This window comes from Nilaparvata lugens, chromosome 9 (assembly GCF_014356525.2).
Source record: "Nilaparvata lugens isolate BPH chromosome 9, ASM1435652v1, whole genome shotgun sequence".
Taxonomy (NCBI): Eukaryota; Metazoa; Arthropoda; class Insecta; order Hemiptera; family Delphacidae; genus Nilaparvata; species Nilaparvata lugens.
Genome location: NC_052512.1, coordinates 35,726,119 through 35,744,853, shown reverse-complemented (window position 1 = coordinate 35,744,853; position 18,735 = coordinate 35,726,119). Strand labels below are relative to the sequence as shown.

Below are 18,735 nucleotides of genomic sequence, written 5' to 3'. Positions count from 1 at the left end.
TCTAACTTAGCCTCTTGCTTATCAAACAGTTGTGTTAAGGCAGCTATTAAGTCATCATCTTTTTTAATATTTTTCATATTATATGCCATTTTGCTAGTCTGCACAGATAATATATTCATTAGGACTTGATCTCTCTTGAACCGATTTCCCACTCAGCAGTATACCATTCATAACCTATCAAGATATCTATCCTACTAATAATTTTTTATAACCAGGGATATATTTTGTAGTTTGAGTCCCACACCAGGGCGTACCATTTGGGACATATTTATTTTGTAATTCGGTCCCACCACAGGGGTAACATTTGCTGTGCTACCAATTTCTCCTTAAATCGGTTGGAATAGCATTTAACACCTATTAACCTAAGGATAGTTGTCGGCTCCAATGTAATAGATTCTTGATAAACTATGAATGGATCTATCGCCTATGAATGAGAAATCCAGTTTACAGAGCAAATGAGCTTATAATCTTCATGGATAAAATTATACAAATACAAAGAACAATAACTTACAAGTCTAAGCATCTAAAATTAGGTAGCCTATTACAAACTAAAGTACTTATCCAGTTTACAGTTGAAAAACAGTGGCTATTGGCTGTATACACACAAAACAAATTTTATGGACAAAATAGAACACTATAAATTGTTTAAAACTCAATTTAAAACATTAATAAATTCACATGAACGAAAATGCCCCTCCTAGGGAGCACTAGACCTTGCAGTTGGTGGAGGGGCTTGCGTACTCCTGCGACCCTGCGAGCTATGCCGGCGGTAGTGTAACTACCAGCAGGGCCACCCAAGCCGGACAGGTCAAAGGGTAGGAGTCAGACAAAGAAGTGCTCCAAAGAAGACGTCGTTGGGCTAATCCCCCACACGTCGGATAAAAGCGGATTCAAAGTAACAAAAATAGCCTCGGAACAGGACAGGAAAAACGGAAAAATTTAAGGACTGACAAACCTCGATTTGGAAAACGGAATGGTGACAGTGCTTATAGGAAAGAGATTGAAAACGCCAGGAAAAATTAAGCTCAGATTTGGAATTTGGAATGTTCGTACTCTAACTGGTAAAGAGGTGGAATTGGTGGAGGAGATGCGGAAGCGCAAAATACAATTGATGGGTCTGAGTGAGGTGAAGAAGAAGGGTTCAGGAAGTGTGGAACTGAAAGATGGATATGTGATGGTATACTCAGGAGTGGTCATGCAGAGTCGAGCGAAGGAGGGAGTAGGGGTAGTCATGACACCGGAAGCATTTAATAAAGTCAGTGACTGGCAGGCAATCAATTCAAGAATAATGACTGTAGATTTGGACCTTGAGCTAAAAGTAACATATGTGCAGGTGTATGCTCCTACAGAAGACTCGAATGTACAGGATAAAGAGGAGTTCTACCTATCTTTGAATGCAGTTTTGGAAGGAGTGTGTAGTCGAGGAAGACAGGTAATAGTTGGTGGAGATATGAATGCACGAATTGGAAACGACTGCGAACATTCACACGGAGTAATGGGGCCTTATGCAGGAGAACAGATTAAAAATAGTAATGGAGAGAGATTACTGGAATTCGGCGTAGACAATAACTTACTCATCGGTAACACATGGTTTAATCATAAACGGATTCACCAAATTACATTTGAGGCGGAAGGAAGAGCAGCTAAGAGTATAATAGATTATTTCATGTATAGCGCAGAGATGAGAAGGAGAGTGACTGATGTCAAAGTTATTAGAGGTGCGGAACTAGACACAGATCACAGGCTTGTAGTGATGGATTTGCGAATGAAGGTACCGGTGAAAGAACGGGAAAAAAGGTACAGTAGAGTGCACGTACAAAAATTGGAGAGTCCGCAAGTTCAAGAACTATATCACCAAAACATTGAGGAAGAATTTAGGACATTACCTGAAGACATTAGAGACCTGGACGCTCTATGGGAAGAGATTAAAAACAGATTACTGAGAGCTGCAGAGGTATCCTGTGGAAGGAAGATTGTTAATACAAAACACAAAAGAACAAAATGGTGGAATGATCATGTGAAGGAATTGGTCAAAAAGAAGAAAGATGCATGGAGAAAGTATCTGGCCAGCGGAAGCGAAGAGGATAGGGCAATCTACATTCAGTATAGACGTCAAGTTAAGAAAGAGGTGCGGGAAGCAAAAGCCAAGACCTGGGAAGAATTTGGACAGAATCTGGAAGAGAAATACAATAAAGATAACAAGATATTCTGGAAAATGGTAAAGGGGCTGAGAGGTAGAAGAGTTAAGGAGGTGCGAAGTATACGGAATGGAGATGGGATACTAGTGTCTGAGCAAAAAGATGTTCTAGAGGCCTGGCGAAGATACTATGAAGAAAAATTGTGCTGCTGAGCAGGATAACGAGAGAGAAGGGAGACGAGATGATGTCCAGGTTGTAGAGAATCAGAGAGAAGAAGGTTGGTGATATACAAATGGAAGAGGTAAGAGCTGCAGTCAAGAGAATGAGGAAAGGCAAAGCTGCTGGATTTGATAACATAGTACCAGAGTATATATATATGGCAAAGAAGTCGTAAACCAAGCTCTAAGAAAACTTTTCAGCCTCATTTGGGAAATGGTAAAATACCTAAGGAGTGGGAAATCAACATAATTATACCCATACATAAAAAAGGAAGCCAATATGATTGCGCCAACTACAGGCCAATATGTTTGAGCGGCACTGTGTATAGTTGTATACCCGAATTCTGGAACGTAGACTAAGACTAATTCTAGAACATGAGATTGAAGAAGAGCAAGCTGCATTTAGGCCGAATCGGCAGACTCATGACCAGATTTTCTGCCTGAGAATGATAATGGAAAAAAGCTTAGATAGAGGACGAGAACTCTACCTTGCTTTTCTGGATTTGAAAGCTGCGTTCGACTCGGTGCCCAGAAATGAGATATGGGAAGCTCTACACGCAAAACAGGTCCCAAATAAATTAATCAAAGCAATAAAGAGTGTTTATAATGAGCCAAAAGGAATGGTTAGACTGAATGGTGTAATGTCTGATCAATTTGACATTATGAAAGGTATAAAACAGGGAGATAGTCTAAGCCCATTATTGTTTAAACTGCATGGATGAGGTTCATAAAATCTGTAAAAGACGGACCCAAAGAGCAACAGTTGGATATTGGAGACTGCGACCGGTCAGAGCTCAGGCCTTACTCTATGCTGATGATATAGTGCTCATAGAAGACACCATAGAGAAACTCCAAAGCGCCATAATAGAATGGAAGGAGGAACTGGAGAGGAAAGGCATGACTCTGAACGCGAATAAGAGCAAGTAATGCATGTTGGAAAGAATGAAATGCAAGAGTTTGAGATCTGGTGCAATGAGGATGAGAAAATGAATCAAGTGGGTGAATATGAATACCTAGGAGTAATTATAGACAGGAATGGGCGTATAGACCAAGAGGTACTCAATCGGGTCAAAAAAGCAAACCAGGTGTACTACTCAATATGTAATTCCATTGTGGGCAAGAGAGAAGTAGGTAAACGCACAAAATTGCAAATTTTTAAAACTGTGTTTCTGCCCACAATGATGTATGGATCGGAAAGTTGGGTATCACTGGACAAGCATATGAGCAGGGTAACAGCGGCAGAGATGAGGTACCTGAGGAGAATTGTAGGCAAGAGTAGGAGGGACCGAGTACGGAATGAGACAGTCAGAGGGGAGCTGGGAGTGAAGCCTGCAAGAGATAAAATAGAGGAAAAACAGCTCAGATGGCTAGGGCACGCAGGAAGAGCAGGGGAGGAAAGCCAAATTAAGAAATTTTTCGAGGCCAAACCTGAAGGGAGAAGGCCCAGAGGCAGACCTAGAGTGGGCTATAAGGAATATATGGAGAGACTGGGTATGGCAAGGGGAAAGCGATGGCAGGAAATGAGGAATATGTGGGAGGACCGAGTGGTGTGGAGGAGATGGACCGAGGCTTAAAAACCACCCGACGCTGAAAGGCAGAAGGGTTAGGAAAAGAAGAAGAAGAAGAACGAAAATGATTCAGAGCAAAAATTTACAACACAAACATAGCCAGCCATTAGTTTCAGAGAAGAAAGAACAGGAAAAGCCTAAGTTACAAGTCACAGAGCCAAAGCCTTGTTCGGTGTTGATTTTACAGACACCTCACCAAAAAAATTATAAATTACAAGTTTAGAATTCACACCCTACATCTGTTCTCAATAAAACTTTATTTTGAAACTGTTATTTTAAACTTTCATATATATTCTCTCGTCGTCGTCTTCTTACAGGGGTAGGCATTAATACCTGTTCCGCCTTCAAACATTCTCCCACCTTTTTCTTGGTCTGCCAATACTTCTCCTCCCTTCTGGCTTGTAAGCAATGGCAGCTTTCGGGATTCTTCCGTTTCCCATTCTCTCAACGTGTTCTTTCCACTGTTGTCGATTCCCGTCAACTTGTTGAGATATGGAGATTACATTGAGCTCTCTACGGATATCGATACTATAAAGCCTGTCCTCTCTGGTGCATCCCTTCACTGACCTTAAAAATCTCATTTCGGCCGCCTGTAACCTGCTCCACTCCCTTCTCTTTGGTACCCAGGTTTCAGAGCCATACAAAAGTGTAGGGACGGCCATTACTTTATAAAATTTGAGTTTCGTCTCTTTTCGGGCTTTATTTTTGAGAGTTCTGTTAGTTCTGTTAAATAATAGTTTCCGCATATGTACTCTCTATTTACATATATATTCTCTATTTAAATAAACTATTTATTCTGTTTCTCAGCCTCGGTGACACCATGGAACAATGCAACAATCATTTACGATAAAAAATTCTCCGTCGAAAAGTTTGTCCGTCTATTGATGACTCTGATATTTACTATAAAGTTCCATAGATCTCGAATTGAAGATTCGATTCCAATGTGAGAAAAAAATGTAATATTACACTTTACAAAGTACTTGTAGACGAGTTTCTTCTCACCTCGATCTCCAGTTTTAGGACGATGTCGAGCAGATGGTGAACAAGAGCAGTATTTTTGTATGAAAGCGTCCTGACTAGATTTTGTCTTTACACTATAGGAGGATTCATGAAAGTTCTTGATATCATTCATGGTGAGAAGGCTGCAGTTGAACGATGTACCCCTATGGCCGCATTTTGGGAAAACTGGTAGATGCTTTGCAGAGTACCTATCTGAAACAATAATAAAAACATTTTCTGTTTCAGAAATTCAATTCCATTACAATTAAATAGTTTTGGGAAATTATTAAAATTAAGAGATTATCAACACTGGTGTTAGGAGTATTATTAGTGGCTAATAATAATAATTTTGTGTAACCTGGCTGGCTTAGGTCTGGTGTCAGAGTTTTGTTCAGCACTGTACAAACAAAATACTAACATAACCTTAAACATTTGTTAACAGAAGTTATGGGCTAAATAAAGCGTGTTGTTTCCTTCTCGATATATTAGGCTATATGAATAAAAATGAATACATGGATTATTGAATAATAAAAAAATGTATTTTTAACTCATAAGATGAAAAATGATATCATAGAAAAATGATGCGAGCTAAAACCATAGCATTCTTACCTTAGATGTTTTTGCTTGTTTGTCTTCCATTCAGCAGGATTTCTTTTTTTCTCCCGTGCACTACCAGGAGAAACTACTTCCACATTAATTTCCATTCTTGGTGGATATAATAATTATATTTTGTTCAAATTAAGTGTAAATTAATTCAATTGAAACAAAGTACACAATCTTTCTCCTAATCTCTTCTCTGAAATTTATGACTATGACTGCAGACCAGAATGATTCAGAGTCACATGGTCAGGTCAGGTGGTCAGATCACGTGGTCTGTTCAGGGTCATGTGACTCAAATCCTCTACTACGATTGGCTTGGCTGGACTTGGCCGTTTTTGTAACAACATGGTTGTGGAGCTGGCCAGGTTTTGTACCGAAGTAGCATTTTTCAATAGGTATTAAGCATTGATCTGTCCGTTTTTGTAACAAACCGATGCCATAATAGGATTCAGCGCTCAAAATACTATAAGAATCTATTAAAATATAATTTTTGGAGTTGGCCGTCTTTGTAGCTGGGCTACTCCTGGACTTCTATATCAAATTTTAACATTTTATCTTAATAAGTTATTGAAAAAATCTGAGAAAACAAAGATCTTTGGAGATTTTTTCACAAATTAGTTCTCAGTACGCCTCTAGAAGTCCAATTGAACATAGATGCCGAATTTGAGCATAGGTAGTAGGTTTAGTAGATTTTCAGTTCTCTTGATTATGAATGAGTGAGTGAGTTGTTACTTACTTACTTATATTTGTTACTTCTTTTGCCTTTCGCCGCAGTCTGCTGACCGGGGAATCGTCATGCGAGTGAATGAATAATCAGTGTCATTTCGCTTTTATACAGAGTGAGTCATATGTATGGGAACCCTTCAATAAGTTGGAGACTGTATCATAGAACGTTTTTATTGGTGTCATCTTTCTTGTTTTGGAAAGGTTTTTAAAATAATGTAGGCCTACCACACAATGGGTGTTTACATTATTTGAAATATTTGAGTTACAACCTCTCATTTCTTTAAAGAACTAAAACTTTAATCAGCCGCCATTCTGGATGCAGATATCATAGATTATTTTTATTAATGCCATCTATCTTGTTTCAAAAAGACCTCCAATGTTATGTATCTCACAATGGGTGGTCACATTTGAAATATTTGAGTTACAACCCCTCATTTCTAAAAAAAAGTCTCTTTAAAAAACTAAAACTTCAATCAGCCGCCATCTTTGATACAAGTATCATAGAACATTTTTATTGATGCCATCTTTCTTGTTTTAAAAAGTCCTTCAAAGTTATGTACCACGCAATAGGGTTCCATGGTTCCACACTTGGACCTATACTCTTCATTATTTATATTAATGACTTGCCAGCTGCTATAAGTAATGGAGATATTAAGGCTTTTATGTTTGCTGATGATCTGGCAGTCCATATTAAGTGTGAAAAGATTTTTACCAATTTGAATGTATTGGGGCAGATTAATGCGACTATTGAGGACTGGACAGCTGCTAACTTTCTTTGTCTCAATAAAGATAAGACCCAGTTGTTAGATTTTGACTTTGGTTGTAAGACAGATATTAGTTATGTCAAATTTCTTGGCATCACATTGCAGAGTAATGTGAAATAGGAAAATCATATTTTCTCATTGGGTAAGAAAATATCTAGAGGCATTTTTATGTTATGTAGATTAAGAAATATTGTTAGCATTGATGTGTTGGTAGCTGCATATTATGCTTACATTGAGTCACACCTGTTGTATGGTGGAGAGTTACCAATATGAAGAAACTGTTTGTTGTACAAAAAAGGGCCATAAGGATCATTTGTAAAGTAGATAGTAGAGTACATTGTCGATCCCTGTTTAAAAAACTAAATATTATGACTGTTTATGCTTTGCATGTGTTTGAATGTCTGATGTATACCAGAAAAAACTATCCATCTTACCCATAAATAGTAATATTCACAATCATTTTAGAAGGCAAGCAGAAGCACTTAGATTATCACAGTGCAATAACCATTTAACTTTGAAAAGTTTTGTTGAATTTGGAAAGAGGTTATTTAATAAACTGCCGGCTCATATTAAAGAATGTGATATTAATAGTTTTAAGGTTTCTGTTAAAAAGATTCTAATTGACTGCTGTCCATATGGCTATGAGGATTTGTGGTGATGTCTGTGTATTTTCTTAACTGTGATATACCTGTTTTAAAAATGTTTCTTATATTATTTACAATTTGCTTATATTTGTCTTATTTTTGTATATATTATGATGTGACTGTGATGATAATGTTTATTGTTATATTTTAGAATTTTTTATTGAATTGTTGACTTTGTCTTGCATTTTTGTTAAAGTGTTCTGACAATAAATGAATCTTGAATCTTGAAATGAGTGTTTACATTTGGAATATCTGAGTTACTACCCCTAAGTCACCCCCTTATGAGGGGTTGAAATTCAGTTGTACGTCAAAAGATGGAGTATTCGACCAATATCTTATCCTGAAATTTACAGTATTATATCTACAAACAGTATTCAACTAATTGAAGGGTTCCCATACATATTAGGCTATGATTCACTCTGTATGGGAAGATTACTGTCAGAATCTTAGATTTTGGTGAAGCAAACTATTTTTCAACTAAATGTGCTCTCTGGATAAAAAATGTGTCAATTTCCTCAACTTTCAAATAACATAACCGATTTTTTCAAGTTACTCGGGTGGGGGGAGGGTGATGACTTCTAGTAAAACAAATAAATGTGCTCGGAATGTGATATCTGGATACGCTGTATTAAAAAAATATGCCAATCTCCCTAACTATAAGATGAGCTGAGTTTTTTAAAATGTGCATGGTGAACAATCTGAGCTTCATATCATAGCTTCTGGTGGAGATATTTTACTGAATCACCTGAGCCACAAATGGCGACCATGTGCTCTCGTGAAATTGAAGAATTGTAGATATCTGTTATTTGTTGTAACACAAGCTCTGAACATATTGTATTGTAAGAATATGGACACTTGAGAGCTAGAATAATAAAAAGAACCGTTTCTCGAAACTATTGAGAATACATTTGAATAGCCTACCTAGCCAGACGACAGTGGTATTCTTTTCAAAATAGTTTGAAATAGAATCAATTATTACATGGAAACTTGCTAACAGTATTCTTTATGTTATTCACAGACACATTAACAATAGAAACCACATGGCCCACTGTGTTTTGTGTTAACCCTTATATAAAGCTATAGCATAAGTTGATGGCAGGTAGATGTAGATGGTGTATAGCAATATAGATATATAGTTAGGAGAGAAGTGAAATATAGATATTATGTAGTTTACAACATTACCACGTGGTTAGCATATGCTAAAATTTTGTCGAAGATTTCTTTCATGTAGCTCCTTATTTTGTTTTTTAATATCACCCAATTCGTTTTCTATACCCTTTATTGAAACGTTTGTAGAGTCAATACCATCAGAAATGAACTCATTAGACTTTTTAAGTTCAGATAGCACCTCTTTGAATGATTTTAATTCACTGAATACCTCTTCCTTGAATTTGTCAAGCATTTTCACCATAAAGTCTTTTGATATATACTCACTATTGGATGCATCGGAATTCAAGTTCGCGAGGTCGGAAGATTGACTTTGGCACTCTTTGCATTTCCAGCCCTTTCCCGATCTTGTACATCTTGCATCGAGATCACTGCTGATACACTTAACATGAAAATTTTGATCACCGATCACATACACCACTACATTTCACTGATGAAACTTTTTCTGAAATTTTTTGATTACAAATGCCACAGACCGCCGGCATATTTATAAAATGAAAATGGAACTCGTTTTAACTGTAAACAATTTTGCCAATAAATACACGCCGGATTGAGAATCAAAAGATAACACAGAGCAGCACAGAGTTGCATCTTATCTGTTCGGCTGTCCGAACTGAACTGAACTAAAAAGAACCGTTTCTTGAAACTATTGAGAATACATTTGAATAGCCTACCTAGCCAGACGACAGTAGTATTCTTTTCAAAATAGTTTGAAACAGAATCAATTATTTCATAGAAACTTGCTAATAGTATTCTTAACGTCATTCACAGACACGTTTACAATAGAAACCACATGACCCACTGTGTTTTGTGTTAACCCTTGTATATAACTATAGCATAAGTTGATGGCAGGTAGATGTAGATGGTGTATAGCAATATAGATATATAATTAGGAGAGAAGTGAAATATAGATATTATGTAGTTTACAACGTTACCACATGGTTAGCATATGCTACAATTTTACCACGTGGTTAGCATATGAAGTAATTATATTGTTATTGAAGCAATTATTTGAATGAACATGATATATGAATAAATGTCCATATAAATTAGGTCATGAAGTAGGTTAGGCTATGTATAAAGTATTCAAAAAAAATATAAATGTTGTACAATGAATTATAATTTAATAATTATTATAAGCTAATCAAGTTAGTTGAACACGGATTTTTAGGCTAAGGACAAATTTGTAAATAGAATTAGGTATGTTTGTTTGAAACATGTTGACAATTAGTATAGTTATACAATGAGTATGAGAAACCTGCTTAATTAATAGGTATCTTATTAATTTGATTTATTCAATTCAATTGTAATGATGTACTGTATGACATTGTATGTTGTTCTTCATTTCATGTATTTATTATTGAAGTATTTTTCATATTAGATTTATAAGATTTATCACTGTATTAATCAAATTCGTTGAGTATGAATTCAAAATGTCAGTATCCAAACTTCAGAGTTTAAATATTGATAAAATATATTATATTTATCATTTGTTTTAATAATGAAGGGGAGCCATAGTTTAAAATTACATAACATAATAAACATTATAGTAAATTTGAATTGATATTTGAATTCAGTTTGTAAGCAGAATATTAGGCTGAAGAGTTTGAGTGTAGGCGGAGCTAGAGGGTGAAGGGTGATGGGGGTGGAAAATCGTGGTGCTAGTATATATGCAGGCAGGCCATGTCTTGCAAGTTTAGTTGCGTTTAGTCTCTCTTAGTCTCTTGGATTTTGGACAGTGTTCAGTGTAGGAGTGATTTTTTGGTTTCAGACTTCAATTATCCTATAGGATTGACTGAACCAGGTAAAGTTTGAATTTAGAATTTTCAATTTTTCTTATTTCAAATCCACAACACCCCACCCTAAAAAGCCCAAATAAGTCTATTGAATTCTATAACATCATAGTAAAGAGCAAACTTAATTATTACTTCTTTTTAAATACATATCTATGGACACAGTCTTAATTTCTTGAAGCTTATAGTTGAAATTTTCTTCTAAGCACAAACAATAGTTTATTAAAGCAAGGCTCCCCTAATCACAATCATTCTTTAAGATTTATGTAATCTTTTATCTTGAGTGTAATCGTATTCTAACTAGAGGTGTTCAATATTTTGATTTTATAACATACTCTTCAAGTAACCTGATAAAATAGGCACTGTTTGTTAAATTTTGTTGTATAAAATTTAACTTGAACTGTAATATTTTCGAAAACACAATCATCTTATATTTATTTCTAATTGTTACTATATTGTAATATTACATTTTTTCTCACATTGGAATCGAATCTTCAATTCGAGATCTATGAAACTTTATAGTAAATATCAGAGTTATCGATAGACGGACAAACTTTTTGATGGAGAATTTATTATCGTAAATGATTGTTGCATTGTTCCATGGTGTCACCGAGGCTGGGTTGACAGAATTAAAAAGATAAATGGTTTAGTTAAATAGAGATGATATATAAAAATTTAAAATAACAGTTTCAAAATAAAGTTTTATTGAGAACAAATATGAAATGTGAGTTCTGGACTTGTAATTTGTAATTTTGTTGTTGACGTGTCATGGAGTCATCACTGATTTTGAGGTGCGTCTACAAAGCTTCCTTTTAGCTTTGTCCTTTCTGGCGTCTCTCTAGAAACATGGCTGGCTGTTGTGTGTTGTAAATTTTTACTCTCTGAATAATTTTCATTTAAGTGAATTTATTAATGTTTTAAATTGAGTTTTAAACAGTTTATAGTGTTCTATTTTGTTTATATATTTGTTTTGTGTGTATACAAGCCAATAGCCACTGTTTTTCAACTGTAAACTAACCATTAAGACTTACTTATGTTTTTGTTCTGCTTTGCGTTGATTGCGTTGTACTGTATGTCCATTACTGATGTTCTTATAAATTACTATTGATTATAATAAATGAAGTTTAATAATGATTTGTGTGTGCTGACTAACTACCAGAACCGACTTAACAATTTGGCGACGAGGATGGGATTCGTTACAGCTGGAATATATTAAAAATGTTGTCTCACGAACAGGAAAGTGCTGAGCCGAGTAGACCTTCACAACAAGCAACGATGAATGTGTTTATACCAAATTTTGAACATTTTAACAGTGAGCTAGAGCCGTTCGACTCGTATTTAGAACGTTTTGAGTGCCATACTGAGGTATACAATCTTGATGATGGAAAGAAGGTACGCTTTCTAATAACTTGCATTGGACCTGAACTATACACAAAACTGCGAACTGTAGCGTGGCCACAAAAACCCACGGAATTGAAATTTACTGAAATCGTTAATTTACTAAAACCATTTTTATCACCAACTCCTGTGACCAGTATTGAACGTCAAAGATTCAGAGCAAGAGTTCAAGGACCCAACGAAACCTACTTGGATTTTCTTGCAGATCTTAAAAAACTTTCTTCAACTTGCGGATTTGTGGGCGAGGAACGACTAAAAGAAGAATTACGAGACCAAATCATCTTTGGTATACGTGACAAGGCAACACAAAATTATTTTCTGCGTACGAAAGACTTAACCTACTCTATGGTGCATGACAAAGCATTCGCCGATGAACAAGCAAGTGTTGGTGTAACCCTACTGAATCAGAGTCAAGGATCGTTCAACGATACACAAGGAACTGTAAATAAAATAGATTCTATGTACAAAAATAACAATACTACATCTACTTCTACATCAAGTTTTCAAAGGCAAAACACAAAGGTTGGTTCAAGTTCAAGATTTCAATACAATAATCACAATTCAAATGTTTCAAAATCTACTAATACAAATTCTTTCATATGTTTTCGTTGTGGAAATAACTCGCATATTGCCACTAATTGCAGATTCAAGGGGTCCAATTGCAATTTTTGTGGTAAGATCGGTCACATAGCAAAAGTATGTAGGAGTAATCCAAATGCATTAATTCTAAATAAACCTAACCTCAACAACAATAAAGTTATCAATACAAAATCGGTTCAGATAGAGTCCAATGGACAACAACCTCTAAATCATGATGAAATCAATACCGATTTTCTAGAAATTGGTCAGCTTACAATAGGTGGTCGTAATAAGAAAATAATGGTTACTGTTAATATTGAAAATAGAAACGTACAAATGGAATTGATACAGGGGCTTCTCATAGTCTCATTTCGACAAGTACATTACAGAAATTGAACCTTCAAGTTTCTTACAAAACTTTGAAGCCGTCTTTGAATTTAATAACTTATGATAGAAGAGTAATTACTATCAATCAATGTGTAGATGTACAAGTAAATTACGAGGGCCAATGTTTCGAGGGTAGATTGTTTGTAGTTGAGGGTGATTTTGATACAATACTTGGTAGAGATTGGTTTTTCAAATTACAGTTCAATTGGTCTGACATTAAAAAAACTGATCTTACAAATACCTTACAGATGAAAAACATTTCAGAAATTACAAGTGAGCAAACGCAAATAAATGTTTTAATCACAGAATTTGAGGATATTTTCAAAAATGAACTAGGTAAACTGAAAGATTGTCAAGTAGATATTAAGGTAAAACCTGATTGTGCTCCTAAATTTATGAAAACTAGACCTGTACCATATGCTCTCCTTGATAGAGTAAATTCAGAGATTGATCGCCTGGAAAACCTAGGCATACTTACTAAATGTAAATATTCTGAATGGGCTACTCCCATCATACCGATTTCAAAACCTGATGGTAGTATTCGTTTGTGTGGGGATTACAAAGTAACCATCAATCCTTGTATCCAAGTACATGATTACCCTATACCCAATATTGAAGAAATTTTGGCAAAGTCTGGGGGGTGTAAATATTTTTCAAAGTTTGATATACGTGAAGCCTACATGCATATGCCAGTTACCGAAGATACAGCAAAACTTCTTACAATTAACACTCCTAAAGGGTTGTATCAAGTTAATCGCATGATGTATGGCATAAATAATGCTCCTGCTGAATGGCAACGTCATATGGACACTCTTTTCAATAAAATAGATGGATTACAAATATTTTTTGATGATGTCAAAATTGCTTCTCCTGATTTTACTACTCACATGAAACGTTTACATTCTTTCTTTAGTATGTGTCGTGAAAATGGTATCAGACTTAAATGGGAAAAATGTGAAATTCTCAAGTCTGAAATTACATATTTAGGATTCAAAATTGACAAAAATGGTATACATAAAACTGATGATAAGATTGCAGTTGTTAAAAATGCTAAACGTCCTACAAATGTCTCAGAATTGAAATCTTTTTTAGGCTTTGTTACTTACTATTCGAGATTCATACAGGGTATGGCTACAGTTCTTTCACCCCTTTACAACTTACTCAGAAAAAATACTACTTTTTCTTGGTCAAACGAATGTGAAACTGCATTTCAAACTGTAAAGAAAAATATTGAAACAAAACTAACTCTTGCGCATTTTGATGTGACAAAGCCTCTCATAGTGGCGACTGACGCAAGTGCATATGCAATTGGAGCTGTACTTTCTTGCTTAGATGATGAAGGGGTTGAAAGACCAATAATTTTTGCTAGTAGATGTCTTTCATCAGCAGAGCGTAATTATTCTCAGATTGATAAAGAGGCTCTTTCAATTTATTGGGGAGTGAAGAAATTTTTCAATTACTTGTTTGGTCGTCATTTCACGTTACTGACTGACCACAAACCATTACAAAGCATATTGAATGCTCATGCTACTACTCCTTCCATCAGTGCAACACGTTTACTGCATTATTCATTGTTTTTACAAGGTTTTGATTATACTATAAAATATCGTAAGACTACTGAACATATGAATGCTGATTTCTGCTCAAGATTTCCTTTTGAACAGGTAAATGACAATGCTATTGATGAGGTTCAAGTTGTGCAAATGAATCAAATAAATATTTTACCTATTACTAGAAAACAAATAGCTCAAGAAACTATTAAGATCCGGACATGTGTAAATTACTCAGGCAGATCCTAGGTACTGCAAATTCTGAATACAATAAAAATATTGCTGAATATTCGATTGAACAAGGTTGTATTATGAAAGGTCTAAGAGTCATGGTTCCAAAAGTTTTGCAATCAAAAGTTCTTGACGAATTACACCAGGGACACTTGGGAATTGTAAAAATGAAAGGTCTTGCAAGAAGTTATGTATATTGGCCAAATATTGATTCTGATATTGAACTTGTTACTAAGAATTGTATACATTGTGTTAAACACTCTAGACAACAATCTAATGTAAATTTGCATCCATGGCAGTTCCCTTCAGGCCCATGGCAACGATTACATGTAGATTTTGCAAATCCTTCTCCAGGAATTTGGTTATTGATAATTGTTGACAGTTATAGTAAATGGGTTGAAACTTACATAATGAAAACTCTTTCAAGCAAAGAAACAATTGAACACTTACGTGACTGTTTTGCTAGATTTGGGTTACCAGTTACTATTGTTTCTGATAATGGTACTCAATTTTCTTCTGGTGAATTTAAAAATTTTTGTCTTACTAATGGTATTAAGCATATTACTAGTGCTCCTTTCTTTCCCGTTTCCAATGGGCAGGCAGAACGGTGTGTACAAACTGTCAAAGCAGGATTAATCAAATGTTGTGAAGGTATGATTAATAATGAAAAATTACGATTCAAATTGAACAATTTCTTGATGAGCTATAGAAAAGCTCCACATGCTACTACTGGAGAAAGTCCATGTAACTTACTCATGAAGAGAAATATTCGTTCTAGATTAGACTTGATGTTACCTAATATTACAGATAAGGTTGTTGAGGCACAACGAAATGATGTACAAAGACATGCAATGAAAGAATTGAATTTTAATGTAAATGACAGAGTTATGTTCAGAAATTACAATAATAAGGGTAAATGGAATACTGGTATTGTGAATGCAAAAATTGGTTCTACTATGTATAATATTACAACTGATGATAATTTTTCTGTAAAACGACATGCAAATCAAATGAAAAAATGTAACATTAATTTCTCTACTGAAGAAGCTCCTAATGATGTTCATTATTGCAATGATGACATTGTTGCCAGGTCAGATTTAAGTGTTGACACCTCAACCACTACTACAGGCCAGGAAGAGGTTGATTCTAATTTCTCTTTCAAAAATGTTTTGCATTCAACACCAATTGCTTCTGGGAATGCCTCTAGCAATAGGTTTACTGATGTTTGTACTCCACAGGCTAGGCCTGTTCGGTGTAGGAGACCTCCTGAGCGCTATTCCCCTTAGTGTTCATTACGGGGGGAGGTGTCATATATTATTATCATTTTATATTGTATTTTATATTATTTAATTTAGTAATGTTGGCAGCCTGATTTTGCGCGCCTTTTTGTCTGCACTGTAACCTAACCATTAAGACTTACTTATGTTTTTGTTCTGCTTTGCGTTGATTGCGTTGTACTGTATGTCCATTACTGATGTTCTTATAAATTACTATTGATTATAATAAATGAAGTTTAATAATGATTTGTGTGTGCTGACTAACTACCAGAACCGACTTAACTAGGTTTGATGATATGAAGCAAGAATGTACTAGCATTAGACTAGAGCAGGTTAGTATAAACCTTCTATTGAAAAATGCACATGAAACATTGAGTGATAATCATGAAGATGAAAACAAATTGAAGCAGGATAATAGTAGTGTTAAGATACAAGATCAACTCATTCAAGTTTCTGACAATGTAGGCCTAGTTACTGTTGTTGAAAGTCAACCCTAATGAGATAGTAGAATTGAGTAAAGAGGTAGGTAGGGAGTTGTCTTCACTGAAAGTCACTATCATGAAAGTAATATTGCTACATTGAAGGTTAGGAAAACTACAAACAAAGTGAATGATAACATGAGACAGGTTTCTGTGGAGGTTAGGAATAATGTAAATAAAATGAATGTTGCTTTGAGTCAAGTTGATGAGTTCAACTTTCAACTGAGATTTGAAAAGGTGTATGCAATGCATTCTCAAGTGAACATGACTAACTTTTGTAAGCAAAATGGCTTTGTTGAAACAAATGAACCATGAATAAATTTCTTGAAGAAAACAAAACACAAAGTCACCATTGATGTGTTAGTATTCAAAGGTTGTTTCAAGTTGCTTATTTACAAGATGATGACAGTGAATCACATGATGAAAGGGTATTCCCCAGCACACAATGATTAGGAATCCTGTGTTATGCCGGGATTCAGAATAGCATAATCGCTAAGCAGTGTATGGTAAGAATCCATAATTGTGTCTTTTTTCTTTCCTGTAGCCTATTTTTCTTGGCCCTAATCTTTTCAAATTTCGATTCTTTCCTGTCTTTGTGTAATGTTCAGTAAATTTCTTCTATTATGCATATCTTAACCAATCTTGTCCATAGTCATTTAAAGTTGTATTTTTTTCTGAAATAATTTGGAAGTTAAAATAGTAGCTTATTTTCCTAATCTTTAAATTGTTGATAAAACTTAACTTTTCTAAAATCTATCCATTGTAGTGTAAAGAATTGTGTGCTTGTGATATATTTTTTCATCATGTATCACTTATTTTGAAATTTGTATTGTTTTAGGAAATTTATTTACCCAGTTTTCTTTTCCTCTTTTTGTATTTTTTAGGGACTTATTTACCCATTATTCATCTTGATCATCTTGTATTATAATCTTGAAATGTTTGTACTTATTATACAGTCTTTAAATTATAAATTCTTTTGTTATAATAAATAAACTTCAAATTTGAAAGTATTATGAATTCTGTAGCCATATATATGTGATGTATTAATGAAAGTTAACTGAATAATAATGTTTTCATTGAATAAAAACGTTGTGTTATATTATCATTGAAATGAGTTAAAGGCTAAAATTTTTCTAAAGTGTTTTGTAATTGATATCTTTTTCAAAATTTTTAAAATTGTTTGTTCTATAAATTTTGATATGATTGATTATCGTTTGAAATGGATGCTGGAGTGTATGTAGAATTTTTAGTGGGGTTGTTGATTAGAATTTTGCTGGTATGTGATTGTTTTTTTGAGATGGAACCCATTATTGCCTAAAGAAGGAATAACAGAGGTTATGACTTAGAGAGGCAGTAATGAGATAATATTTTTTTGTGTTGATTACTTATGTTGATTGCCATAGATGCAAAAAAAATGATTAATAATGTTGATTGCCATAGATGCAAAATGATGATTAATTATGAATATTGATTGCCTTTGAAGCAAAATATTATTGATGTTTTGATGATTTCTTGTTTAATGATTGATAGTAGAGTTTTGTCATGAAATGTAGTTTGTGTTTAGAACATTGAAAAGTCGAAATAAACTATAGTATCCAGCAAACGATGATTAATAATATTAAATAATTGCTTTTTATACAATTTTTGAACACAAAATTAAAACTAAATAATTTTGAAACCCTGAATGATAAATCATAAAATGTGAAATGAACTTGCTATAAATGCTATAAATGAAATGTTATACTAAATGATAATGAAATGCAGATATATTATGAAATGATTGTGAATAGAAGACCAATTGTCTGAATTATTGAAATATGTATTGAATTAATTTTTGTTGTGATGATCTGATGTTTTTTACAATTTTGATAATGATACAGAGTGTTATGAAATTCTATTTCTATTTTGAAGAATGGATTAAATTTTGATATTTGAACAGTGAATAGATGGAAATGAATTTTTTAGTGAAAATTTGTAATTGATATCTCCATATTTCACAATTTATGTATTGCTGACTGTATAATAGGATGTTAACAAATTTCAATTTTATATATACTTAAAAATAATTATCATGTGTATTAGATTGTATTGATAGCCTAATCAAGTTTTTTTTCTTAGTTTATAAGCATTTTAAGATAACAGGTACAGCACAGACATTAACATTGAAATAATTATCATGTGAATCTCGAATTGACCACGAGTGAACGCCATGAAGAG

The 18,735-nt window shown here is 34.2% G+C and overlaps 2 protein-coding genes across 2 annotated transcripts; both read left to right on the top strand.

The window, feature by feature from the left end:
• The first annotated feature begins 973 nt into the window (after positions 1-973).
• Positions 974-2,350, top strand: LOC120352957. The gene has a single exon (XM_039435315.1). The coding sequence runs from the start codon at positions 974-976 to the stop codon at positions 2,348-2,350; it is 1,377 nt and encodes a 458-aa protein (XP_039291249.1).
• A 1,184-nt stretch (positions 2,351-3,534) lies between these two features.
• Positions 3,535-3,930, top strand: LOC120352956. Its single transcript, XM_039435314.1, has one exon. The coding sequence runs from the start codon at positions 3,535-3,537 to the stop codon at positions 3,928-3,930; it is 396 nt and encodes a 131-aa protein (XP_039291248.1).
• The last annotated feature ends 14,805 nt before the right edge of the window (positions 3,931-18,735 follow it).